Consider the following 26,085-nt stretch of genomic DNA (forward strand, 5'->3'; position numbering starts at 1 on the left):
ATGTACAGACCAGAAAGATGGAGTCCAGCTGTGTCTGATGCTGCTGGACAGACGGACCACTGGGAGGCTCTGAGCTCTGCTGGTCCACTCTGTGGAGGAACCAGGAAGAATTAGCTCACATCATGTCTGTCCTCACAGAGACAAACACCAGCTGAAGGTCCATGAAGTCCTGTTTGGATGAGGACAGTCCATCAGAGGACCGGTGGTGGTGAATGTTTACTAGTCCTGCTGATTCACAGAGAACACGTGACCTCAGTGAGAGCTCTGCTCATTCACATATTCACAAGATCCAGTTCTGCTCCAAGAAAAGTTACGAGATCAAGAAGACAGACAACTGATGGAGACATGAAGCAGCTGAGGAACTCTGGATCATCATCAGGATCAGTCCTCTGGAAGGTAAGACCTCCAGATGTGTCGACAAGAGGAAAAAGCTCCTGACAGGAGATGAAGATCTATGAGGAGGAAGCTCAGATCACCATCAGGTGATGGAGGACCACAGGGGTCCAGGACTACATGGATCTACTCAGATAGAAACATGTGGACATTTCCTAACATGAGGACTGATTTAAATACATTTAACGCGTTTAAATACATCTCACCTCTCTGAAGAAGAATGTTGGTCTCCTTTAAATTCAATTGGCATCCCTTTTGACTGGTTGCTCTTCAAGGACAAACAGCTGGGTTCATGTTCAACAGAGTCTCTTGTCTGATAGACCCTGATAGAAGACAACAGTTCCAAATGTACATATTATATTTATATGAAAAATAAATCATACAGATAAAAATATTTAGTCTATTTAGTCTATAAAGTATTACTTTGTATAACATAAATCCTTGGCAGTGTTTGGATACACACCTCTTTACAGCAGAACGTTGGTCTCCTTTAAATTCAATTGGCAACCCTTTTGACTGGTCGCTCTTCAAGGACACACAGCTGGGTCCAGGTCCAGGTCCAGGTCCAGGTCCAGGTCCAGGTCCAGGTCCAGGTCCAGGTCCTGGTCCAGGTCCAGGTCCAGGTCCAGGTCCAGGTTTAGGTTTAAGTTTAGGTTTAGGTCCAGGTCCAGCTCCAGGTCCAGGTCGATTCCTGTAATAATGATGTTTGGTGATGTGAGTCTTGAGCTCTGACATGCAGAAGAGTCAGGGACAGTTAGAGATGCTCATCTCACCTCTGAGCTTTGCTCCGACTCTCATGTTCCCCACACAGAGAGGTTTTAGAGGGAGGGACTCCCTCCTCTCCGTCCTCACACTGATCCATTCTGATGAATTCACGTCCACATCAGCTCACACACACACCTTCATCTGCAGAGGAAACACACATGACTGGTGCTGCACACAGATCAGCTGATCCTGCTCTGGTTTGTTCCTCTCTTTTGTTTTTTGTTTTTTGCTTCTACTGAGCAGTCTTTTTCTTTCTTTTGTTATCCTTTAAATGTTGGAAAGGGTCCCAAAGTAATCAGTCTGTCCTCCACCAAGTCAGTCCATCAGGACTAACATGCTCTAACTAGCTGGAACAAGTGTGAAATAACAATGAGGTGATTCCGTGACAGTTTTTACTGCAGAAACTTGAAAAACTAGTTACTATAAATGTGAGGAAGCTCAGGGGTTGATCTGCAGAGACAAAGGTTCAATGTGCAAATATAAGGAGAGATAACATGCTGAAATAAGTGCAAACAAGTAATAAATGTGATATGAGGTGTGATGATTGACAGAGTTCAGACTCCAGAGTACTGGGTGTGTCTTGATTAAGAAGTCTTATGACCTGGGAGAAGAAACGAAAGTTACGCCTGTAACTACGGTTCTATGAGTCCCGGATGACCGCCAGGCGGTGCTGTAAGCACTGGATATCTCCCCTCGCGCATGCGCATGTCGAGTACAATACCAACAATGTCACGTCACCCGTGACCCCTGCATGACCCCCGGAAGGGGTATATCTTCCGGGGTCAAGCATGGGATCGGCTCCTAGAATCTTCTCGCGAGAGCACGAGGATTCGGAGTGACCGGCAGGCCTGGCGGTCATCCGGGACTCATAGAACCGTAGTTACAGGCGTAACTTTCGTTCTATTTCGTCCCTACTGACCGCCAGGCGGTGCTGTAAGCACTGGATGACGAATACCAACAATGTCACATAGAATCCCGGTCACATACCTCACTGATCAGGGGCAGAAGGACCCGGGAGTAGAACCACGCCCAATGGTTGGGGAGTGGCGACATTGATCCGGTAAAACCTGGAGAACGTGTCCGGCGACGTCCACGAAGCTGCTGCGCAGATGTCCTCCAGAGGCACCCCCTTCAGGGCAGCCCAAGAAGCTGCGACGCTTCTGGTCGAGTGGCACCTCACCCCCACTGGTAAGGGGCGGCCACTGGCCCTGTAGGCGTGCTCGATGGTGTCCACCACCCAGTGGGACAGGCGCTGTCTAGAAATAGCGCGCCCCCTGTTAGGGCCACCATGACAGATAAAAAGCTGCTCCGACCGTCGCACAGGAGCGGTGGCAGCAACATAAGCAGTAAGGGCCCGTACGGGGCACAAAGGGCTTGGCCCACCCTCCGCAGGCTCGGGGTCGAACCGGGCAAGCTGGATAGGCCGATTAGCATGATCGCGTGGCAGGCCCTTGGGCAGGAACGCCACGTTCGGCCACAACGTAACCCCTGAGCCATCCGGGTTCCACCTCAGGCAGTACCCGCTGACTGACAGGGCATGTAACTCACTGACTCGCTTTGCTGACGTCATAGCGAGGAGAAAAGCCGTCTTCATAGAAAGACACTTCAGGTCCACCTGGGCCAAGGGCTCAAAAGGTGGAGAAGAGAGGGCACCTAGTACCATAGACAGGTCCCACACCGGGGCCCTTGGGGTCCTCGGGGGGCGCAGCCTCAGAGCCCCCCTAAGAAAGAGAGAAACCAGCCGGTGGCACCCCACGGTGGCATTCTCGACCAGGGCATGTCGTGATGAAATGGCCGCCACGTACACCCATAAGGTGGACTGAGCACGGCCATCATCCAGGAGGGACTGAAGGAACTCCAGGATCGTGGCCACAGGGCAAAGCATAGGGTCCTCTGCCCTGTCCGCACACCAGGCAGAGAATCTCCTCCACTTGCACTCATACTGGAGGCGGGTGGAGGGCGCACGAGCGTTCAAGATGGTAGCCCTGACGGGCTCAGTACAGCTTGACACTAACGGGTCGGGCCCTGCAGTGGCCAGACCCAGAGTTGAAGGCGATGGGGGTCGGGATGCCAAATCCGACCCCCCAGCTGGGACAGAAGGTCCCTCCGGTCGGGTAGGCGCCATGGCGTGCCGCAGCAGAGCCTCCGGAGTAGTGGGAACCACGGTCTCCCCGGCCAGAAGGGGGCCACCAAGAGGAGCCTGTGACCTCTCTGGAGGACCCTCTGCAACGTCGGAAGGATTAAAGGTAGTGGGGGGAACGCGTACAGGAGCCCGTCGGGCCACTCGTGCCCTAGGGCATCCTGACCCAGAGGACTGGTCTCTTCTGTCCAGGAGAACCAGAGGGGGCAGTGAGCCGAGACGCCCGAGGCGAAGAGGTCCACCACCGCTCTGCCGAAGAGGACCCAAATCATCCCCACTACCTCCGGATGAAGCCGCCACTCTCCTGGGGGAGGCTTGTGTCGGGACAGGAAGTCTGCCACCTGATTCCTGACCCCTGGCAGGTATATCGCCCGCAGGCTGAGGAGGCGAGGAGCGGCCCACGTCAGAAGGCCCCGGGACACCTGCAGCAGCTGTGCAGACCCGGTGCCCCCCTGGTGGTTGATCTGGGAGACAGTGGACACATTGTCCGACCAAACCAGTACGTGCCTCCCCCATAGGTGAGGTAAAAAGTGCTCGAGTGCTCGGTGTACAGCACGGAGCTCCAGCACATTGATGTGGCGTGTGCGGTCCCGCGCAGACCACTGCCCTTGGGCAGGCCTGCCGCGCCAAACAGCACCCCACCCCGAGAGGGAGGCATCTGCGGTGACAGTCTCCCGGAAGGAGGTGATAGTGCCCAAGGGCACACCCCCCAGCAGGAATGCCCCGTCTTTCCAGGGTGCCAGGGCATGGACACACACCCGCGACACCCTGACTAGCCTGTGCCTGTGCCTTTCGGCATCCAGGCGAAGGCTGTTCAGCCACATCTGCAGGGGGCGTAGCCTCAGCAGGCCCAAGGGCACAACAGCCGAGGCGGCTGTTAATCTGCCCAAAAGCTGCAGGAACTGGAGGTAAGGCAGCCGTCTGCCCCTCCTGAATCGGGGGAGGAGCCGCAGGACGTCGCTCACACGCCGCGGTGAGAGACAGGCCCTCATGGTCACCGAGTCGAGCACCAATCCTAAGTAGGCGACTCGCTGGGAGGGAGCCAGACAGCTCTTCCCTCTGTTCACTGTGAGCCCTAGTTTGGCCACATGCGACAAAAGGAGGGCCGTGTCTGCCACCACTTGTTCTCGGGACGGCGCGCATATCAGCCAGTCGTCCAGGTACGGCAGAACCTTCATACCCTGTGCCTGCAGGGGAGCGAGGGCTGCCGCCACGCACCTGGTGAAAACTCTTGGGGACAGGGAGAGCCCGAACGGGAGCACCCTGAACTGGTAATGGCGGTCCTGATAGGCGAACCTCAGGAACCGCTGGTGCTGTGCCGCAATCGGCACGTGAAAGTAAGCGTCCTGTAGATCTACCGTCGTAAACCACTCCCCCTGACCGACCGCACGCAGAACATCTGCTGTGGTCAGCATCCGGAAGGGCAGGGCCTTCATGTACCCGTTGAGGCCTCTCAGGTCCAAGATGGGACGAAGGCCGCCGTCTTTCTTGCTGACGAGAAAGTAGGTTGAGTAGAACCCCTGGGGCTGCAGCAGGGGGTCTACCGGCACAATGGCGCCCTTGGCCAGCAGGACGGACAACTCCTGAGTCAGAGCCAGAATGTTCGCCGGGTCTCTGATGACGGTCATCTTGACCCGGCCGGAGGTAGGGGGCCGGTGTCGGAACTGCAGTACGTACCCGTGGGTTAAGGTGGAAATTACCCAGGGGTCCGACGAGCAGGCAGCCCAGTGACTGAGCTGCTGCCGGGAAAAGCAGCCGACGACCGGCCCCGTGGCCCTAGCGCCGTCTCCCCCGGCCTCTGGACGTGCCGGGGGGGCGATGGTCGAGGCCAACACCCCGACGCTGCTGGGGCGGTCCGCGCACAGGGGGGCGAAACCCCCCGGCAGGCTGTCCAACGGGCCGTTGGGAGCTGCGCTGGCTCCTGCGGGCAGGAGGCTGGGGGCGACGTCCAGGGGCGGACGAAGGGCCCCTCGGTGTACTGGAAGCGGGCGCCCTCCTGTGAAGGTGCACCAGTCGCTGCCTGGTCTCATCGGCCAGGGCGGTGCGGTTCAGAGCTTCCAGGGCAGTTGCCCCAAACAGCTCCCCCGGTTCTGCCGGTGCCTGACGAAGAACCCTACGAGCAGTCTCTGTCAGGGGTGACTGCGCCAGCCAGACATGACGGCGCGTGTGCACCAGGGTGGACATCAGCCGCCCCAGTTCCCTCGTCTGGGAGGCAAAAGCCTGTAGGGACACATCACACAAGTCCCGTGTGGAATCATCCACCTGTGCATCCTGCAGGGAGGTGGAGAGGGCCAGTAGCAGATGAGAAAGGGTGTTCCCCAGCCGGCCGATGCGCGCCGCTGTTTCATAAGCCCTACAAATATGCCCATCAGTAACCCTACACTGGGTAGAGGGGCACTTGGGATCTGGCTTCAGAGCCTCATCAGGAGCCACTATCAGTGCTGCAATGGAGGGCTCGATGGGGGGCATGTGGTGGAGACCAGCCACTGCAGCGTCCTCCATCGCCGTCAGAGCACGGTCATCAGCTGTTAGCCTGGAGAGGGCTGTGACATCTCTCCAGCATGAGTGCAGCTCCCTCAAAAAATCCGACGAAGGCGGAATGGTGAATTCCACCGGAGAAGGATTGCGCCTGTGGAAGGCGCTAGAGGCCACCTCCGCACGCGGTGCATCCAGCTGCAAGTGTGCCAGGGCAGTGCAGATAATGCTCTGCACGGAGGAACAAACCGTCCCCTCCCGAGAGCTCTGGGCAGATGAGTGCGAGGAGAACCCCGAGCGCTGTGAGGCCGGGTCCCCTGATGACACGTTGAAGTGGCTCGCCGAGGCTGCAATGGAGATTGCGTCCTCTGGCAGCGGCGGTGGCGACCCCAGAGCAAACTCTGGCACGGCAGGTTCCACCTGGCCAGTACCAGGTTGCAGATTGAGGAGGAGCGCCTTCATCTGCTCCATGTCGGCAGCCAAGCGATCTACCTTCGAGGAGAGCTGGCTCGTCATCCGCCGTCGTTTGGGGGCCCCCACCACTCTCTTCGCCGATCGCTTCAGCGAAGACCCCGGCTGGGATGAGGGGAGGCTGGCCGACGGCCCCGGCTGCTCAGGGCCCAGGCATGACACGCAGAGGTCCTGGTCAACCGCAGGATCCAGGGAGGCCATGCACCCTGGGCATGAACGCTCCATCACAGGGACCGGTGGGAGAGGGAGCGGACACGCTGCCGTCACCACGGATGTGTCGGTGGGAGCGGTCACGCTGCCGTCACCACGGATGTGCCGGTGGGAGAGGGGAGCGGACGCGCTGCAGTCACCACGTAGGTGTCGGTGGGAGAGGGGAGCGGAAACGCTGCCGTCACCACAGCGAGCACGCTGCCGTCACCACCAATATGAAGGCGGGAGAGGGGAGGGCCACGCTACCGTCAGCACGGATGTGTCAGTGGGAGAGGGGAGCGGAAACGCTGCCGTCACCACCGATATGCAGGTGGGAGAGGGGAGCAGCCACGCTACCGTCAATATGGGTGTGTCAGTGGGAGAGGGGAGCGGAAACGCTGCCGTCACCACAGCGAGCACGCTGCCGTCACCGCCAATATGCCGGCGGGAGAGGGGAGGGCCACGCTGCCGTCACCACGGCTATGAGAAAAGGCAAAAAAGGCGTCTTTACTCAAAAAGAAGAGAACAATCCTCTCTTGTTTCTTTTCCTTTTTTTTTTTTTTTTTTTCAAGAAAAAAATTAAAAAATAACTGCAAGGAAAAATAACAATATCACATCAGTAAGTGGGAGAGGGAGCAAATGCTGCCGTCACCCTGAACGAGCCGGTGGGAGAGGGAGCGGAAACGCTGCCGTCACCACGGTCGCAAAACAGGCAAAAAAGGCGCTGTTCTTTTCCTTTCTTATATTATTTTTTTTTTTAAAGAAAAAATAATCTGCAAGGAAAAAAAAAAAAATAATAATGTTGTCACTTTAATAAAGTGGGAGAGGGAGCGAAACTCTGCCGTCACCACAAGTGTGCCGGTGGGAGAGGGGCGTGGCCTTCACCACGGCTGTAAGAAGGACAAAAAAAGGTGTTGTCTTTTCTTTTTTAGAAAAAAAAAAAATCCTTTTCTGTCTTCTTTTTTTTTTTTTTTTTTGCAGAAAAAATAACTGCACAGAATATTCAGGTGTCGGGCGCAGCCAACAGCTTACCTTCTGCCAGCTGGCCCAGGGGGGCGGGGCGGGGAGACGCCGCCGCCGCCGCAACGAACACCAATAAATACCGCGTGGCCACAGCCTCTCGGAGGACGACAGAGATCGTTACTCCTACCTTACGGCACGAAGCTGCACAGAGGCCGGCGGTTTTAGGGAGGAAAGGAAGAAGCTTTCAACCAGCCTTCTATTTCCGTCCTGTACTTCAGCGCGATGCGAGAAGAATGAGGAGCCGATCCCATGCTTGACCCCGGAAGATATACCCCTTCCGGGGGTCATGCAGGGGTCACGGGTGACGTGACATTGTTGGTATTGTACTCGACATGCGCATGCGCGAGGGGAGATATCCAGTGCTTACAGCACCGCCTGGCGGTCAGTAGGGACGAAATAGAACTTCTTTTACGTTTCTTGGTCAAAATGTTTCAGTTAATCACTAAATCTGGGAAACTGTATACACAGAAAATGATGTTGATAATGCATTTGAGTCTTTCTTAAGAGTGTTCACATCATTATACGATAAAAACTGTCCAATAAAAACAATAAAACAATACAGTGGAAAACAAAAATACACTGATCGACCATGGATCACAAATGGATTACAAAATGCCTGTAAAAAGAAAAATACACTTTATAGAGAATTCATAAAACTAAGAACCAAAGAGGCAGAACATAAATCACTGATTGTTGAGTTGGGACAAAACATGTCCGAACAAAGTCTAATTTATATTGAAAATCAAGAAATTCATCATGGTTTACATACTTACAAAGTAAAATATAAAGGAACTGTGTATACCTATGTTCTTATTATAATGCATTTTACACTTTTTCTGTGTGAATTTGTTTAAATGTATGGTCTGTAGTTAAGAGGTCCATGTTATTATACCTGTCCTCAGCAAGAGGTCACAGTATTGACCCACTAAAAAAACCTTTAAAAAACTCTATGAGTGTGCAAATATATATATATTAAATAACAAAGAGTGGTCTTAAATAAATAAAACAATACATGAAGTGAACTTCAAACAATATTTTCCAGAAAATCCTGCCTATCAAAGTTCTGTCCTCAGTTTCTGTCAACTCCGTCAGATTTTTTTACAATCCTCACTAAATCAGGAAATAGAATGGTCAGCTATTTCCCTGAGGACGCCCTTTTCTCTCCCTGCCTGTTCTGAATGCAACGCTACCACACATAATCTGGTAGCTTTTACATTTTTGGATATTTTAGACAAACAATGTTGATATTCCTATGGTCACAGCTGGAACATGTCAACACCGTCTCTCTGTTATGATCATGTTTTTAAACAGTAGTGGATTGAATGAAGGTATTTTAGTAAGTTTATTGAGACAGCTAGCAACTGAGGAAAAACCAGCTAGCTGCAGTGAACAATACATGATTTGGCGGGAAAATACATGCCCTTTTGTCAACTCTGTCAGGTTCTACACCTAACAGAGTTGACATGTAAGCTGACGGAGTTGAAAAATCCACCTATAACCTCTTAATATGCCAATATAATATCATTTGTGAACATAGTAAATAATTAAAATATTATTTCAGGGTTTTCTTTATACATAAATCTACACATATAGTATAAATTAAATCATTACATATTACATTATTTGACCGTATACTGTATACCCTACACTTCTGACTTGTAGAGCATGGATAGGCTGTGGTCCGCTTAGTATTGTGTAACTTTCCCAGCACTTATATTATAATTATACTGTATATTACATTAAAGGACCAGTTTGTAGATTTTGACAACATAGGCTATCGTGGTGCAACGGATTATTACATTGAATGGTCATCTCTATGGAGGGGTCCTATGGGCTCAAATTAAATCCATAAATATTTTGTATCTGCGAAAAGATGTTCACATGTGTAATAAGGTTTTGCAGCTGTATAAAACAATTTGTGCTTGTGAAAATAAACTTTGTACTTGTAAAAATATTTTGTGCTTGTGCAAAAAATATTTGTACTTGTAGAAATATTTTGTGCATGTGTAGAACATTTTTGTAGCTGTGGAATTAATTTGTTTGTGTGCAACATGTTTTGACGTGTCAATAATAAGAGCCAATCAGCGATCTTTGGCACGGGTTTCAAAGCCAGAGCATTAGATAAAACAGAGTGGCGACAACTTTTGGTCTCGCCGCCAGAGCGGTCACGTGGTTCCCGCAAGTTCCAAAACAAAGCCCGCTGTCATGTTAGTCTGGGACAGACAGCAGTGAGCTCGCTTTTGAACAGTAAATATTAAAATAAACCGTACACAGGTACATTTACAGCTGATAATGAATCACTGTGAATACATCAATGTCAGTCACGTATATTGAATGGCTGGATGACAACTAAAAGCGTAATTTGACAAGCTTTTCTGTGTTATTTTGGGGGAGGGAAAACTTTGCTTCATGGATTGCAGATAAATTAGCAACTGAACTGTAATCTGGTGCAATGCATCTCTTATGTAGCTACATGAGATTGATGCAAGCGATTTATTAATACTCCCTTACAGGACTGTCTCAGAAAATTAGAATATTGTGATTTTCTGTAATGCAATTACAAAAACAAAAATGTCATACATTCTGGATTCATTACAAATCATCTGAAATATTGCAAGCCTTTTATTATTTTAATATTGCTGATCATGGCTTACAGCTTAAGAAAACTCAAATATCATATCTAAAAAAAACTGAATATTCTGGGAATCTTAATCTTAAACTGTAAGCAAAGTTTTCCCTCCCCCCAAAAATAACACAGAAAAGCCTGTCAAATTACACTTTTAGGTGTCATCCAGCCATTGAATACAAGTGACTGACATTGATGTATTCACAGAGATTCATTATCAGCTGTAAATGTACCTGTAATATTTACCGTTCAAAAGCGAGCTCACTGCTGTCTGTCCCATAGACTAATGGCCCTTTTCCACTAGTATCTACTCAGCTCGCTTCTACCCGCCACGCCCCCGTCTTGCGCTTTTCCACTATGGGCTGAGGCGGGTGGAGCCGTGCCAAGCAGATACTTTTTCTGCCGAGGTTTTAAGCGTGCTGAGCCGGCACTATATCTGACGTCATCACCTTCCAGGCCACTGATTGGTGGTCTGGAGCAGGGGTTGCGCAATCGAGTACGTCACAGCAGCTTCACCCCAACTCGCCCACTTTTCACCTGGCTGTGGGAAAACAAATGAGGACAAAGCGGGTAGAGGCGGTAAGAGGCGAGACGAGCCATCCCAAGGCGAGTCGGGCTGAGTAGGTACTAGTGGAAAAGCGCCATAACATGACAGCGGGCTTTGTTTTGGAACTTGCGGGGCTTCCATGAGCCACGTGACCGCTCTGGCGGCGAGAACAAAAGTTGTCGCCACTCTGTTTTATCCACTGCTCTGGCTTTGAAACCCGTGCCAAAGATCGCTGATTGGCTCTTATTATTGACACGTCAAAACAGTGCCATAATAGGTAGTTGTAAAAAAAGTTTGTAGCTTTGTATATCCAATGTTGCACACAGACAAATGAATTCCACAGCTACAAAAATGTTTTACACATGCACAAAATATTTCTACAAGTACCAATTTTTTTTGCACATGCACAACATATTTCTACAAGTACAAATATGTTTTGCACATGCACAAAATATTTCTACAAGTACCAATTTGTTTTGCACATGCACAAAATATTTCTACAAGTACAAATATTTTTTGCACATGCACAACATATTTCTACAAGTACCAATTTTTTTTGCATATGCACAAAATATTTCTACAAGTACAAAGTTTATTTTCAAAAGCACAAATTGTTTTATACAGCTGCAAAACCTTATTACACATGTGGACATCTTTTCACAGATACAAAATATTTATGGCTTTAATTTGAGCCCATAGGATCCACTTCTATGTTCATATAAAGGGCTAATACATGTTTCATTATTAGCATTTTGAGCAGTATTGTTGTTAAGGAATATTAATTTAAAATTTGAATCAAGCAGTGCAGGGCAGTCACACACACACTGTCTTTCTCTCTCTCACCCCCGCCACCCCCCATCCACACACGTGCACACACACCACTTAAAAAAGAGAATTTTCAGTATGTTTATTATTATTATTATTATTATTATTATTATTATTATTATTATTATTATTATTATTATTATTATTATTATCTGATTTATGTTCAATATAAGACAAAGAGTAGTTAGTTCTTCATCTTTTGTCTCTTCCATCTGTTTAAAAACATATTTGTTCATTAATCAGTAATACACATCAGTTTTTGTCAACACCATCAGTTCTTCGTCAACACCGTCAGATGTATGTTTTTGTTCATTTTTGAAAAAAAACTGTTTATTCTTTGTTCAGTCTATGTTGTTTATGTAAAAAAAGGACCATCTGATCTACATCCTCGTATGTCTTATTTATCTAAACAAATTATTTTTTTCATTTTAAAATTAAAAACAAAGATTGAAAATGCTGACATTTAGAAAATGTGGTTTAGAATAGTGTGAAATCATAACATAGGTTTATATATTGTATTTTATTACATATCAGAGTAACTAAACACTATACCGACATACACTATACCGACTTTAGATTCTTGTTGGACTGGAAGAATTAAAATTGTATACTTTTGAATGTGTCTGACGGAGTTGACACAAATAAAGTACTAAAGTAAAGCATTTTTTTTTAAGTGTTTTTATTTAGAACCTGTTCCTTTACATGGTTAAAAAGCTAAGACCCTTCTCAACAGAAATATACAGTTCCAATGAATATAGTGTGCATTTTAAAAAAAAGATTCTTAAAACCTGTTTTGTCCCTTATCTCAAGAATCCCTGTAATAAATATGATATGAGGTGTGATGATTGACAGAGTTCAGAGTCCAGAGTGCTTGGTGTGTCTTGATTAAGAAGTCTTGTGACCTGGGGGAAGAAACTTTGTTGCAGCAGCAGCTGCCTCACGAGCTTTGGACCATAAAGTTTTTTGCACCCAGCACATCGATGAAGTAAAGGAAAGGTCTTAACGCAAAGTTCTTCTTTTGTATGTTTACTCCAAAAACTGAAAAATCATACAAAATACAGAACCAAATCCTTAACTTTTGTAAATAAAAAAAAGTATGCTGGTCAAAAGCCTGTGTTGCTCAAAGTGACGTGTAAACTTTCACTGAGTTACCGTATATTTATTCTACATACAGCACCCAATAGAAATGCAATATTCTGTTTTTGTGAGTAGTCACTGGTTAGAATAAATATAAAACCAAAGTCTTACAAAAGGTATTATCTTAAACATAAATCACATTTATGCAAAACGGCTCCAACAGATCAAAAATAAATCCAATAAAAATATTGTCATCTAACAATCATGTAAATTTGTTTTCATACACAAGAATGATCAATGTCTGCAGTGAATACTTTCTCCAACCATGGAGGAGCAGAAACAAACAGGAAAGATCCTGAAGACAAATTTCAAACTTACAGTTTCTTCAAACAGTCCAAATAGTTGAAGATGAAGATTCTGCAGTCTGATAAAAACCTACTGAGATGCAACTGAACTGATCCTGGAATGAGTCAGAGCTGCACTGATTGGAGGAGGAGGAGAAAGAGGAGGAGGAGGAGCAAGAGGAGGAGAATGGATAGATAGGAGGAGGAGGGACAGGTGGAAGGATGAAGAGTCTAATAAATAATCTTTCTTAACTGAAAAATGAAGGTGACAATTTATATTGAAGGTTGTTAATGAATTTCAACTAAATTACTAAGTAAATGAACTGAGATTTTTTTAGGTGTATTAATTTATTTTGGTTCACCACAGAATAAATCCCATGATTTACTGGCTCCTGTGTGTTTCTACCAACAATGTCCATCCAGTGGTCAACTGTTGGGACATAGTGTGTGTGATTTCATCAGAAATGCCACTTGTGGAGTCATTCATCGAGGGCGTGACACCTGCTTCCATCATGAAGACATCCCTTAGTTGTCATTCTTGAATATCTCTGAGTTGTTGAGTCCAGTAATGTCAAGGTTTGACATTCCCCCCAGCTTTCAGTTTCTGTTTTGCCCTGCCTGTGTCCCATCTGCCCTGATTGTGTCTGCACCTGTGTCTCGTCATGTCTCGTTATCCCCTCAGTATATCTGGTCTTGTCATACCCTTGTTCCCTGTCGGACCGTACTGTTCTTCCCTCCATGTGCTCCAAGTTTTGATCCCTGTTACTTTGAGTTTTTTGATCCTGCTCTACAGAATTTTAGTTTGGCTTTTTTGTGGAATAAATCCTTTTGTTTTTTGAGAATTCCTGCTTCTGGCCTCCCTCTCTCTCCTGCGTTTGGGTCCACACCTTACCCCCAGACGTGACAAGTAAAGAATCAGGGGTTAGGGTGAGATCCCACAGATCCCACCAGAAAGCGTGTCCACAGGAAGAAAAAGCTTGCCCCTGACGTGTCTGGCTAGGGGTGGACTCATGAAATTGAAAAGCGTTTGAAAGTGACGGTGGTAATGGCGGTAAAGAAGACCCGCCATGCAGAGGAGGATTAAGGTAGTCATGGGCCCCTAGGCTGTTTTTTCTCTGAGGCCCCCTTATTCATCATGTTCTCCCAGAAAAAATAATATTGTGCCATGTGTAACAGTGCACATTGGCAGTAGCACTCATTTACTATAACAGCCTTTAGTTGTAACAAAAATACTACAGAAAGCCATTTAAAGTACATCTGCAAACTTAACAAGCGTTAAGTTTTCTGAACCAAGACACATCTGCAGCAGCACAGACCACCCTGTTCTATAGCATAACACACTCTCACAGAGACAGATGATTAAATAAACACAACTTACTTTCACAGGGCTCTCTTTCTTGTTTTCCTGGATGAGAAGTCTTTGATGAGGCTGGTAAAATCCAGTTTTCTAAGAATATCACTCTCAATGCTCACCAAAGACAGGTGATTGAGTCTGTTTTGGCCCATTGTGGATCTCAGTTTAGTCTTCACAAGTCCAAGTTTTGAAAATGAACGCTCCCCACTGGCATTGGTAACAGGTCGAAAAGAGTCTCAGTGCTATATCAACATTTGGAAACACTGACTGGAGTGATCCCTCCGATCCATTTCAGGAAGGAGACGATCTATGGCAGCAAACCAGCCCCGAAGTCTCGCACTCAGCAGGCACGCCGATTTTTCCCAGTGTCCAGCCGCGGTACTGCAACAAAAAATCCCATGGGGCCCAGAAAGCTTTTTTCCCATAGACCGCAATCAGTGGCGAAACTACCATATATGCAGACAATATATGTATATATATATATATATATATATATATATATATATATATATATATATATATATATATATATATATATATATATATATATATATATATATATATACCTCATATCACATTTATTACAGGGATTCTTGAGATAAGGGACAAAACAGGTTTTAAGAATCTTTTTTTTTAAATGCACAATATATTCATTGGAACTGTATATTTCTGTATAGAAGGGTCTTAGCTTTTTAACCATGTAAAGGAACAGGCTCTAAATAAAAAAACTCCTAAAAATGCTTTACTTTAGAACTTTATTTGTGTCAACTCCGTCAGACACATTCAAAAGTATACAATTTTAATTCTTCCAGTCCAACAAGAATCTAAAGTCCTGAAGTATGTCGGTATAGTCTTTAGTTACCCTGATATGTAATAAAATACAATATATAAACTTATGTTGTGATTTGACACTATTCTGAAAACCCAGATTTCTAAATGTCAGCATTTTAAATCTTTGTTTTTAATTTTCAAATGAAAAAAATAATTTGTTTTGATAAATAAGACATTTTTTACATAAACAACATAGACTGAACAAAGAATAATCTGTTTTTTCAAAAATGAGAGAGAGAAAGAAAGTGTGTGTGTGTCTGCCCTGCACTGCTTGATTCAAATTTTAAATTGATATTCCTTATCAACAATACTGCTCAAAATGCTAATAATGAAACATGTATGAGCCCTTTATATGAACATAGAAGTGGATCCCTCCATAGAGATGACCATTCAATTTAATATTCCATCTCACCACGATATGTTGTCAAAATCAAACCCTTTTCAATTTCATGAGTCCACCCCTAGCCAGACACGCCAGGGGCAACCTTTTCTTCCTGTGGATACGCTTTCTGGTGGATCTGTGGGATCTAACCCTCACCCCTGATTCTTTACTGGAGTCAACAACTCAGAGATATTCAAGAACAACAAGTAAGGGATGTGTTCATGATGGAAGCAGGTGTCACGCCCTCGATGAATCACTCCACAAGTGGCATTTCTGATGACATCACACACACACTATGTCCCAATTGCTGACCGCTGGATGGACATTGTTGGTAGAAACACACAGGAGCCAGTAAATCATGGGATTTATTCTGTGGTGAACCAAACAATGGTGACCCAAAATAAATGAATACACCTAAAGAATCTCAGTTCATTTACTTAATAATTTAGTTTAAATTCATTAACAACCTTTAATATAAATTGTCTCCTTAGTTTTTCAGTTAAGAAAGATTATTTATTAGACTATTCATCCTTCCACCTGTCCCTCCTCCTCCTATCTATCCATCCTCCTCCTCTTCCTCCTCCTCCTCCACAGGTGCAGCTCTGAATCATTTCAGGATCAGTTCAGTTGCGTCTCAGTTGGTTTTGTTCAGACTTGCAGAATCGACATCTTCAACTCTTTGGACTGTTTGAAGAAACTGTAAGTTTGAAATTTGTCTTCAGGATCTTTCCTGTTTGTTTCTGCTCCGTCATGGTTGGAGAAAGTATTCACTGCAGACTTTGATCATTCTTGTGTATGAAAACAAATCTACATGATTGTTAGATGACAATATTTTTATTGGATTTATTTTTGATCTGTTGGAGCCGTTTTGCATAAATGTGATTTATGTTTAAGATCATACCTTTTGTAAGACTTTGTTTTTATATTTATTCTAACCAGTGACTACTCACAAAGCAGAATATTGCATTTCTATTGGCTGCTGTATGTAGAATAAATATACGGTAACTCAGTGAAAGTTTACACGTCACTAGACCTTTGAGCAACACAGGCTTTTGACCAGCATACTTTTTTTTATTTACAAAAGTTAAGGATTTGGTTCTGTATTTTGTATGATTGTTAAGTTTTTGAAGTAAACATAGAAAAGTACAACTTTGCGTTAAGACCTTTCTTTACGTTATCGGTGTGCTGGGTGCAAAAAACTTTATGGCCCAAAGCTCGTGAGGCAGCTGCTGCTGCACCCACAGATCAGAAACACAGTGATGATCAGCTGATGATTAGTTTTTCTCATCAATCAAACTGTGAGGTGTTTTTATTTCCTGGAATTAAGCTGTCGTCTGCAGCATTAAAGTCAGTTTGGTTCCTGGAAGAAGTTGTTCTTTGGTACTTGTGTAACTATGGCGTATCTTCGTCCAGAAGTCTTTGTGACTGAACTTCCAATAGTATCAATGTTGACACCGAAGTTCCCCAGAGGTTCATGCAGACGGGGGTCAGAAACAACAGGCTGATTAAGTGAAACATTTTTACTGAGAGACGTAAAAGAAGTTTCTTCTCCCATGTCATAAGACTTCTTACAGTTTTTCACAATTGTTTAAACACATTTTCTGATAGACTACCTCACTTTCTCAAAACTCTAAACAAAAATTACAAAACTCACACACAAAATGCAAAATCCTACACTTCTCTTGCAAAAGCACACTCTACCCTCAAAACAGTGTAAACTCTTCACTAAATGGTATTTCCTTCTCAAATGCCAAACACATTGTCACAGTTCCCAGTGTAGTTTTTTTAGTTTAACTCACTCCCCTGTTTTTCCAGATCCTGCCACCCTAATCAGCCAGAGATCCACTCATTCCCTTCACCTGTGCTTCCCCACCCAGCTCCACACCTGGTTTCCCTCATCAGCAGTTCCCCTTATATACCGGCCCATTTCCAACTTCTAGTTTGCCAGATTGTCGTGTGCTTTTGCCTCGCTTTCCAGCCTTCCTGATTTCTGTCCTGTTCCTGCCTGCCTGCCTGCCTGTAACCCTGCATGATTCTTGGTTTTATGGATTTTTGCCTGCCCGTTTTGGTTTTGTTTGCCTGATCTGCCTGACTACCCGGTTTGACCCCTGCCTGCCTTTTGACAAAGATTAAAGCCTCTTGGACTCTGATCCTGCCTGGTGTTGTGCATTTGGGTTCTCTGTCCTGTCTGAGCCGTGACACACATACATCATTTGAGTAGACATTTCTAAGCACCCACTGAACACTGATGTGCAAAATGGAAGACACTAGAGTATGAATGGAAAACACTATATGAATGTCTCAGTAGAATCCTGCATTTGTATGTTCAGTGTTACACCTTCAGCTGTTGGATGTAATATATCACCATATAGTATTCTTATGTATAGGCTACTCAAATAGAAAACAACACACAATTCTTTACTGTAACAACAAATAATATTTTACAGTATTTGGACTCAAAATGTGCAGTCCACTGGACATCACAGCAAGCTGTGGATGAAAACTTGACAGAAAATAGAAACAGAACAAAAGTATTAGGCTGCATCCTGCCTTTCATCCCCGGCTGGCCACAGGACCTCATCCACGTCGCCGGCGATGTTCTCCCTGGCCGAGCAGCGGGGGAACAATCTCCTACAATGCCGCATGAAGCCTTGACAGACCTCAGCAGTGACATCGCCACCTGCGTCCTCCATGGCCTGCAGCAGTGGGATCCGTGTCTGAGGATTTCTCTCGTATACCTTCCATCTCCAGGCAGAGAAAAACTCCTCAATTGGGTTGAGGAAGGGAGAGTATGGAGGGAGATATAGGACATCAACTTCTGGATGGACACTGAACAGCTCATGGACAAGAGCAGCCCGATGGAAACTGACATTGTCCCAGATAACAAGGAACCTGACCACCTCTGTGTCCTCCATCTGGTCTGGCTGGACAATGATATTGTAGAGCTGGTCCAGGAATGTTAGAAGAAGTGCAGTGTTGTAGGGGCCAAGGGTGGCATGGTGATGGAGGATGCCGTGGTGATTGATGGCAGCACACATTGTTATGTTCCCTCCACGTTGGCCAGGGACCTCTGTGATGGCACGCTGGCCGATGATATTCCTCCCTCGGCGCCTTCTTTTTACAAGGTTGAACCCCGCTTCATCAATGAATATGAATTCACTGGCAAATTGCTGATTGCATATTGCACAACAGCCTTTGGAGTTTAGAAATATGATTGACTGTGTGTTCTGTGTGAACAGCAAGAGAGGGAATTCAGGAAGAGTGTGCAGGATATTGGGAATTGTGTGTAGTGTTGTGAGAAATGTGTGGTATGGAATGGGAATTTGAGTCTAGAGCAGTAAATGTGCTTGGAGTTCAGCAGGATTGGTTCAGCCACCTGAAACATGAGTTTCAGGTTGTGCACATTGTGTCTGATGTTCCAATAAATGTGTTTAAACAATTGTGAAAAACTGTAATTAGCATCACAGGTCAGCCTAAACTAGTGGTCCCCGGATTATGTTTGGTGGGCCCCCCTTTGGTTTATCAAACAAGTTCATTTAGTATAGTAGATTATCTGACTAAAAGTGTGAAAGATAAACATTTTTTAAACAGTTAACATTGGTATTGTTTCAAAATATAAACACTACTGGCACACAACTCACAATTAGCATATTCTATCCGTCCACCCACCGTAAATGCAGTGAATGCATTTTATCTTTCAGAATTTAATACTGTCTTCTTCACTTTTACAGGTAGAGACAAACTTGGCTTAATCCAGAATGGGGGCCAAGAGGATATGGATCTGCGCTAGAAACGTCATCCAGTGTGAGATGTAAGAGAGAGAATAAGAGCTCTGCCAACCTCTCAGGAGAAGAAGGGAGCTCTACGATCCTGACGCCTGCAAAAACATCTTCCTCAAAATCCTTCGGAAGCAGCAGCCATATCTCATAGCGGACCTCGAAAACAAATAGTTTGTGGTGAAATGAAAAAATACAAAAGAACCAAGAAAATGTTTTCTCTGCAGGAGAATGTAGCAAATTGTTTTTCTAATGTGTAATATTTTATAACTAAATTTACTGGAACTGGAAAGGTTTGAAATCCCAGCCCTGATCACTGAGTCTCATAAAGAACTCATTTTATATATAAAAAAGACATGTATTAGGTAGCTTTTAAATTAGTTGAAAATAGAGATTTTTATGAAATACTTTTTATGAATTAGTTATGTAATTAAACAAACAGTTCCACAAAAAAACGTCATATTTCATACCTGTTTGAGAATGTTATTGATTTTTTTAATTGAACATTTATTAAAGTCAGAGCCCAGATATGGATAGATTGCAAGAAAAGATTTTTACTGTCTACTAACAATGTACTATTGGTTCTTCACTTCACTGAAAATAATCTGTGATTTGAACATGACAATAAAATCATCATTTTAAGTAAGATCTGAGTTACTGTGTTTGCTTTTCCCCAAATATATGGAAAAAATAATGCTTCAACGTTGAGATTTTGACCTAAACCTTTAATTGGGGCTTAGAACGGCTCCTGAACTGACATAGTTGGTGTTAGAACTGTAAAAGAAGAAGTGGATGAGCAGAGGAGTGAAAAAATGGACTCATTAACGAGCAACCAGCTTGATTTCTATGCTGGTCTAAACTGGTTGACATTGATGGTTTGATGGTGGTTTGATTTGAAGATTTTATTTTTAACATGCATGTTAAAAGAGTGCAAAAACACCCGATACCCACGTTGTAATTCCATTGAATAGGCGCATTATCAATGATATCATGCCATATCTTTAGGCCAGTATGTCCCTACTGGCCTACCAGTATGTTCGGTAGATTGATATCACCCATTTTTAAGGCTGACATAATGTTATTGTATGTGCTGTGACGTTACTGGCCCACCAGTATGTTCTGGTAGATTGATATCACCCATTTTTAAGGCTGACATAATGTTATTGTATTTGCTGTCACGTGACCGGTCATAGGTCCAAACATGGCCGACATTATGATTGTATTCTTTATGATTTATTAATACTTTTAACAAAGTTTCGACCGTTAAACCTTTTTTGCGGAAATTAAATGCATTTTCTTAACATTTCCAGCAAGAATTTGACATTGTTTTTTCTATATAGAAGGCCTAAATATTTTATGTAGTTAATATGGACCTCAAGCCAATAAGCTTATATGGGCTTAAATCCTCTGAGCAGACCTTGAATTGAAATATGTTATTTTATTTTATTTTATTTTTTGCAAACGGTTACAGTACAATTAAATAGATGAAAGAAACAAATTATTATCTTGTTGTTTCTGTCGCTATGGCAACCCGGATCGAAGCTGCTGATGCCGTTTCCGTATCCGTTCTAGCCCGGATACGGAAACTACGTAATGAATGACTAATGATAACGTTTGGGTTGGCGGTAAAAACAACACGACAAACATTTTTTATTTTTCCTCCACAGCCGAAAACTTGAAAGTCACGTGACAGAAACGAAACCTAACGAAACCTATTAAAATGAATGAGCCACGGAACGCGTTCACATCTCACGTTTTAGGAGGGCAAATCGTAACATTGGCCACGTTTTGCAATGTGGACAAATGTAGCCTGTACCACGTTTTCCTGTGAGACTGGGTTGAATATTGTAACCCCTCTACGTTTTTGCACTTTGGACCACCGTAGCCAGGGTATTCTGACGAAATCTGAAAAAATCTTGCAACCAGAGCAAGCAAGAGATTGTGTACATTTATTGAGTGAATATTATGAAATTGAAATATATATTGCTAGAAATGTAATCAAAACGCATTAATATGCAGAAACTAACTCAAGATATTGATTTTTTTTTTCACAGCACTGTCCAGCAACAAAAAATGTAACGATTTCACGTTATTAAAAAGTTCCAGTTTTACATTATTCTGACGAGATCTGAAAAAACCTTGCAACCAGAGCAAGCAAGAGATTATCTACATTTACTGAGTGAATATTATGAAAGTGAAATATGTATTGCTAGAAATGTAATCAAAACGCATTTCTATGCAGAAACTAACTCAAAATATTGATTTTTTTCACAGCGTGTCCAGCAACCAAAAATGTAACCATTTCACGTTATTAAAACGTTCCAGTTTTACATTATTCTGACGAGATCTGAAAAAACCTTGCAACCACGAGCAAGCAAGAGATTATATACATTTACTGAGTGAATATTATGAAAGTGAAATATGTATTGCTAGAAATATAATCAAAACGCATTTCTATGCAGAAACTAACTCAAAATATTGATTTTTTTCACAGCGTGTCCAGCAACCAAAAATGTAACCATTTCACGTTATTAAAACGTTCCAGTTTTACATTATTCTGACGAGATCTGAAAAAACCTTGCAACCACGAGCAAGCAAGAGATTATATACATTTACTGAGTGAATATTATGAAATTGAAATATGTATTGCTAGAAATGTAATCAAAACGCATTTCTATGCAGAAACTAACTCAAAATATTGATTTTTTTCACAGCGTGTCCAGCAACCAAAAATGTAACCATTTCACGTTATTAAAACGTTCCAGTTTTACATTATTCTGACGAGATCTGAAAAAACCTTGTAACCACCAGCAAGTAAGAGATTATATACATTTCCCGAGTGAATATTATGAAAGTGAAATATGTATTGCTAGAAATGTAATCAAAACGCATTTCTATGCAGAAACTAACTCAAAATATTGATTTGTTTCCCAGCGTGTCCAGCAACCAAAAATGTAACCATTTCACGTTATTAAAACGTTCCAGTTTTACATTATTCTGACGAGATCTGAAAAAACCTTGCAACCACGAGCAAGCAAGAGATTATATACATTTACTGAGTGAATATTATGAAAGTGAAATATGTAGCCTATTGCTAGAAATGTAATCAAAACGCATTTCTATGCAGAAACTAACTCAAAATATAGATTTTTTTTCACAGCGTGTCCAGCAACCAAAAATGTAACCATTTCACGTTATTAAAACGTTCCAGTTTTACATTATTCTGACGAGATCTGAAAAAAACGTTGCAACCACGAGCAAGCAAGAGATTATCTACATTTATATATTGCTAGAAATGTAATCAAAACGCATTTCTATGCAGAAACTAACTCAAAATATAGATTTTTTTCACTCAAAAATGAAAAATGTCCACAGTGTTTGTTGGTATCACGGCCAGAATCTTAAAAGTCACGTGACTTGGACGCAAAACGAATAGGCAGAAAAATGTAACAGTTATACATTTCAAGCGCTAGAAAAATGTAACAATTATACATTTCAAGGGCTAATATTGTAACCCCTCTACGTTTTTGCACTTTGGACCAACGTAGCCAGGGTACGTTTTTATATGAGACTGGGTTGAGTCACGTGACAGCAAATACAATTAAAGCTGCAAGCAGCGATGAACGGGCCCTCGCACTCACGGCCACCGCCCCCCATAAGCATATCAGAAACGACACCATCCACGACTTCCTATGTCAAACCATTCAAAAGTTATAGCAGAAAATCGGGACAACCAATCAGAAGAAGGGGCGGGACTAATTAAGGCCAACGAAGCTCAAGGACTCATTACAGATTCCCATGACACCACCCACGACTCTCTATGTCAAACCATTCAAAAGTTATAGCAGAAAATCGGGACAACCAATCAGAAGAAGGGGCGGGGCTAATTAAGGCCAACGAAGCTTAATAGCTTAATACCGAGTCCCATGACACCACCCACGACTTCCTATGTCAAACCATTCAAAAGTTATAGCAGAAAAAAGGGACAACCAATCAGAAGAAGGGGCGGGGCTAATTCAGGACAATGAAGGTCGAGGACTTCATAAAGAGTCCCATGACACCACCCACGACTCTCTATGTCAAACCATTCAAAAGTTATAGCAGAAAATCAGGACAACCAATCAGAAGAAGGGGCGGGGCTAATTAAGGCCAATGAAGGTCGAGGACTCCATACCGAGTCTCATGACACCACTCAAGACGCTTTATGTCAAACCATTCAAAAGTTATGGCAGAGAAAAGTATTCTAGGGGGCGCTGTTGAGCCGTTAGGCCACGCCCATTAATGCAAACCATGAAATATCACATTTATCGCCAGGCCTGGCTTGCATGCAAAATTTGGTGACTTTTGGAGAACTATCAAATATGGACCAATCAGATGAAGGGGTGTGCGCTTTTTGGCGTCTAGCATCGCCACGGTAACACTTTTGAAAGAGAAAAGTAATGCGCGTGGTCGCAAGATGGAGATGCACATTTTGAGGTATAACACACCTGGGTGCACGTTACGGTTTGGGCCGTATGAATTGCCGAAGGAATGGCATAAATTGCGCCAAAATTACACAATTAATTCAAAATGGCTGACTTCCTGTTCGGTTTCGGCCATGGCTCCAAGAGACTTTTCTTTAAGTTTGTGACATGATACAGGTGTGTACCGATTTTCATGCATGTAGGTCAAACCGTATTGTGGGGCTTGAGGCACAAAGTTTTCCGGGGGGCGCTGTTGAGCCATTTTGCCACGCCCATTCATACAAACCATGAAATATCAAATGTATCGCCAGGCCTGCCTTGCATGCAAAATTTGGTGACTTTTGGGGAACTATCAAATATGGACCAATCAGATGAAGGGGGGCGCGGTTTTTGACATCCAGCGTCGCCACGGTAACACTTTTGAAAGAGAAAAGTAATGCGGGTAGTCGCAGGATGGAGACGCACATTTTGATGTATAACACATGTGGGTTCACGATACGGTTCGGGCCGTATTAATTCTCGAAGGAATGGCATATATTGCTCCAAAATTACGCGATTAATTCAGAATGTTCAAAATGGCCGACTTCCTGTTAGGTTTCGGCCATGGCGCCAACAGACTTTTCTTTAAGTAGCGACATGATACAGGTGTGTACCGATTTTTGTTCATGTACGTCAAACCGTATTATGGGGCTTGAGGCGCAAAGTTTTTTCTGTCTGAACCAATCAGATGAAGGGGGGGGCGCGCTTTTTGGCGTCTAGCGTCGCCACGGTAACGCTTTTGAAAGAGAAAAGTAATGCGTGGTGTCGGAGGATGGAGACGCACATTTTGATGTATAACCCACCTGGGTGCACGTTACGGTTCGGGCCGTATTAACTGCCAAAGGAAGGCATAAATTTTGCCAAAATGACACGATTAATTCAAAATGGCCGACTTCCTGTTCGGTTTCGGCCATGTCGCCAAGAGACTTTTCTTTAAGTTGTGTACTGATACAGGTGTGTAGCGATTTTCGTGCATGTACGTCAAACCGTATCGTGGGGCTTGAGGCACAAAGTTTTCAAAGGGGCGCTGTTGAGCCATTTTGTCACGTCCATTAATGTAAACCATGAAATATCAAATTTTTCGCCAGGCCTGACTTGCATGCAAAATTTGGTGACTTTTTGGGCACGTTTAGGGGGGCAAAAAGGCCCTCCTTTCGTCAGAAAAATAATAAGAATAATTAAAGCTGCAAGCAGCGATGAACGGGCCCTCGCACTCACGGCCACCGCCCCCCATAAGTATCAGAAATGACACCACCCACGACTTCCTATGTCAAACCATTGAAAAGTTATAGCAGAACAAAGGGACAACCAATCAGAAGAAGGGGCGGGGCTAATTAAGGCCAACGAAGCTTAAGGACTCATTACAGAGTCCCATGACACCACCCACGACTTCCTATGTCAAACCATTCAAAAGTTATAGCAGAAAAAAGGGATAACCAATCAGAAGAAGGGGCGGGGCTAATTTAAGCCAATGAAGGTCAAGGGCTCCATAAAGAATCCCATGACACCACCCACGACTCTCTATGTCAAACCATTCCAAAGTTATAGCAGAAAATCGGGACAACCAATCAGAAGAAGGGGCGGGGCTAATTAAGGCCAACGAAGCTTAAGGACTCATTACACAGTCCCATGATACCACCCATGACTTCCTATGTCAAACCATTCGAAAGTTATAGCAGAAAAAAGGGACAACCAATCAGAAGAAGGGGCGGGGCTAATTAAGGCCAACGAAGCCTAAGGACTCTTTACAGAGTCCCATGACACCACCCACAACTCTCTATGTCCAACCATTCAAAAGTTATGGCAGAGAAAAGTATTCTAGGGGGCGCTGTTGAGCCGTTAGGCCACGCCCATTAATGCAAACCATGAAATATCCAATTTATCGCCAGGCCTGCCTTGCATGCAAAATTTGGTGACTTTTGGGGAACTATCAAATATGGACCAATCAGATGAAGGGGGGCACGCTTTTTGGCGTCGAGTGTTGCCACGGTAACACTTTTGAATGAGAAAAGTAATGCGCGTCGTCGCAAGATGGAGACGTACATTTTGATGTTAAAAAAAACACACAAATTGCTGACAATAAATTTTGCATTGCGCTGGGATCGAACCCGGGATCTCTCACACGAAAGACAGCGACGTTACCTCTAAGCCACGAATCAGCTTGGCCGTTTTCTGACTGACTGATTAAGGAGAGACCAACATAGCGATATAATCTGAGTCCCGAAATGTTTTTTCGTAATTTTTAAGATATTTGTAAGATATAAATATTAGTAAAACCCCACTATTTGTGCTTTTGTGAATAGCATGTTCCAGTCTTTACTTCCTAGACACACACACTGCATGGAAGGGAGCGTTTGATTTATTG

The 26,085-nt window shown here is 44.1% G+C and overlaps 2 protein-coding genes across 4 annotated transcripts in view; one reads left to right on the top strand and one right to left on the bottom strand.

Annotated features, from left to right (window-relative positions):
- LOC133440468 (NACHT, LRR and PYD domains-containing protein 3-like) overlaps nucleotides 1-12,986 on the bottom strand; it is a 28,533-nt gene extending 15,547 nt beyond the window's left edge. Inside the window, exons 1-5 of the mRNA XM_061717727.1 lie at nucleotides 12,910-12,986; nucleotides 1,167-1,299; nucleotides 857-1,084; nucleotides 600-716; nucleotides 11-89 (exon numbers count right to left, since the gene is read on the bottom strand). Of these exons, the coding sequence (XP_061573711.1) occupies nucleotides 11-89; nucleotides 600-716; nucleotides 857-1,084; nucleotides 1,167-1,255 (513 nt within the window). The 5' untranslated portion in view covers nucleotides 1,256-1,299; nucleotides 12,910-12,986. The remainder of the gene's footprint in view (nucleotides 1-10; nucleotides 90-599; nucleotides 717-856; nucleotides 1,085-1,166; nucleotides 1,300-12,909) is intronic.
- Nucleotides 12,987-16,101: 3,115 nt separating this feature from the next.
- Nucleotides 16,102-26,085, top strand: part of LOC133440386 (NLR family CARD domain-containing protein 3-like) — a 290,643-nt gene continuing 280,659 nt past the window's right edge. For all 3 annotated transcript variants that reach the window (XM_061717643.1, XM_061717642.1, XM_061717644.1), the window contains exon 1: nucleotides 16,102-16,141. The gene's annotated coding sequence lies outside the window, so the exon portion shown is untranslated. The remainder of the gene's footprint in view (nucleotides 16,142-26,085) is intronic.

Source organism: Cololabis saira, chromosome 3 (assembly GCF_033807715.1).
Source record: "Cololabis saira isolate AMF1-May2022 chromosome 3, fColSai1.1, whole genome shotgun sequence".
Lineage (NCBI taxonomy): Eukaryota > Metazoa > Chordata > Actinopteri > Beloniformes > Belonidae > Cololabis > Cololabis saira.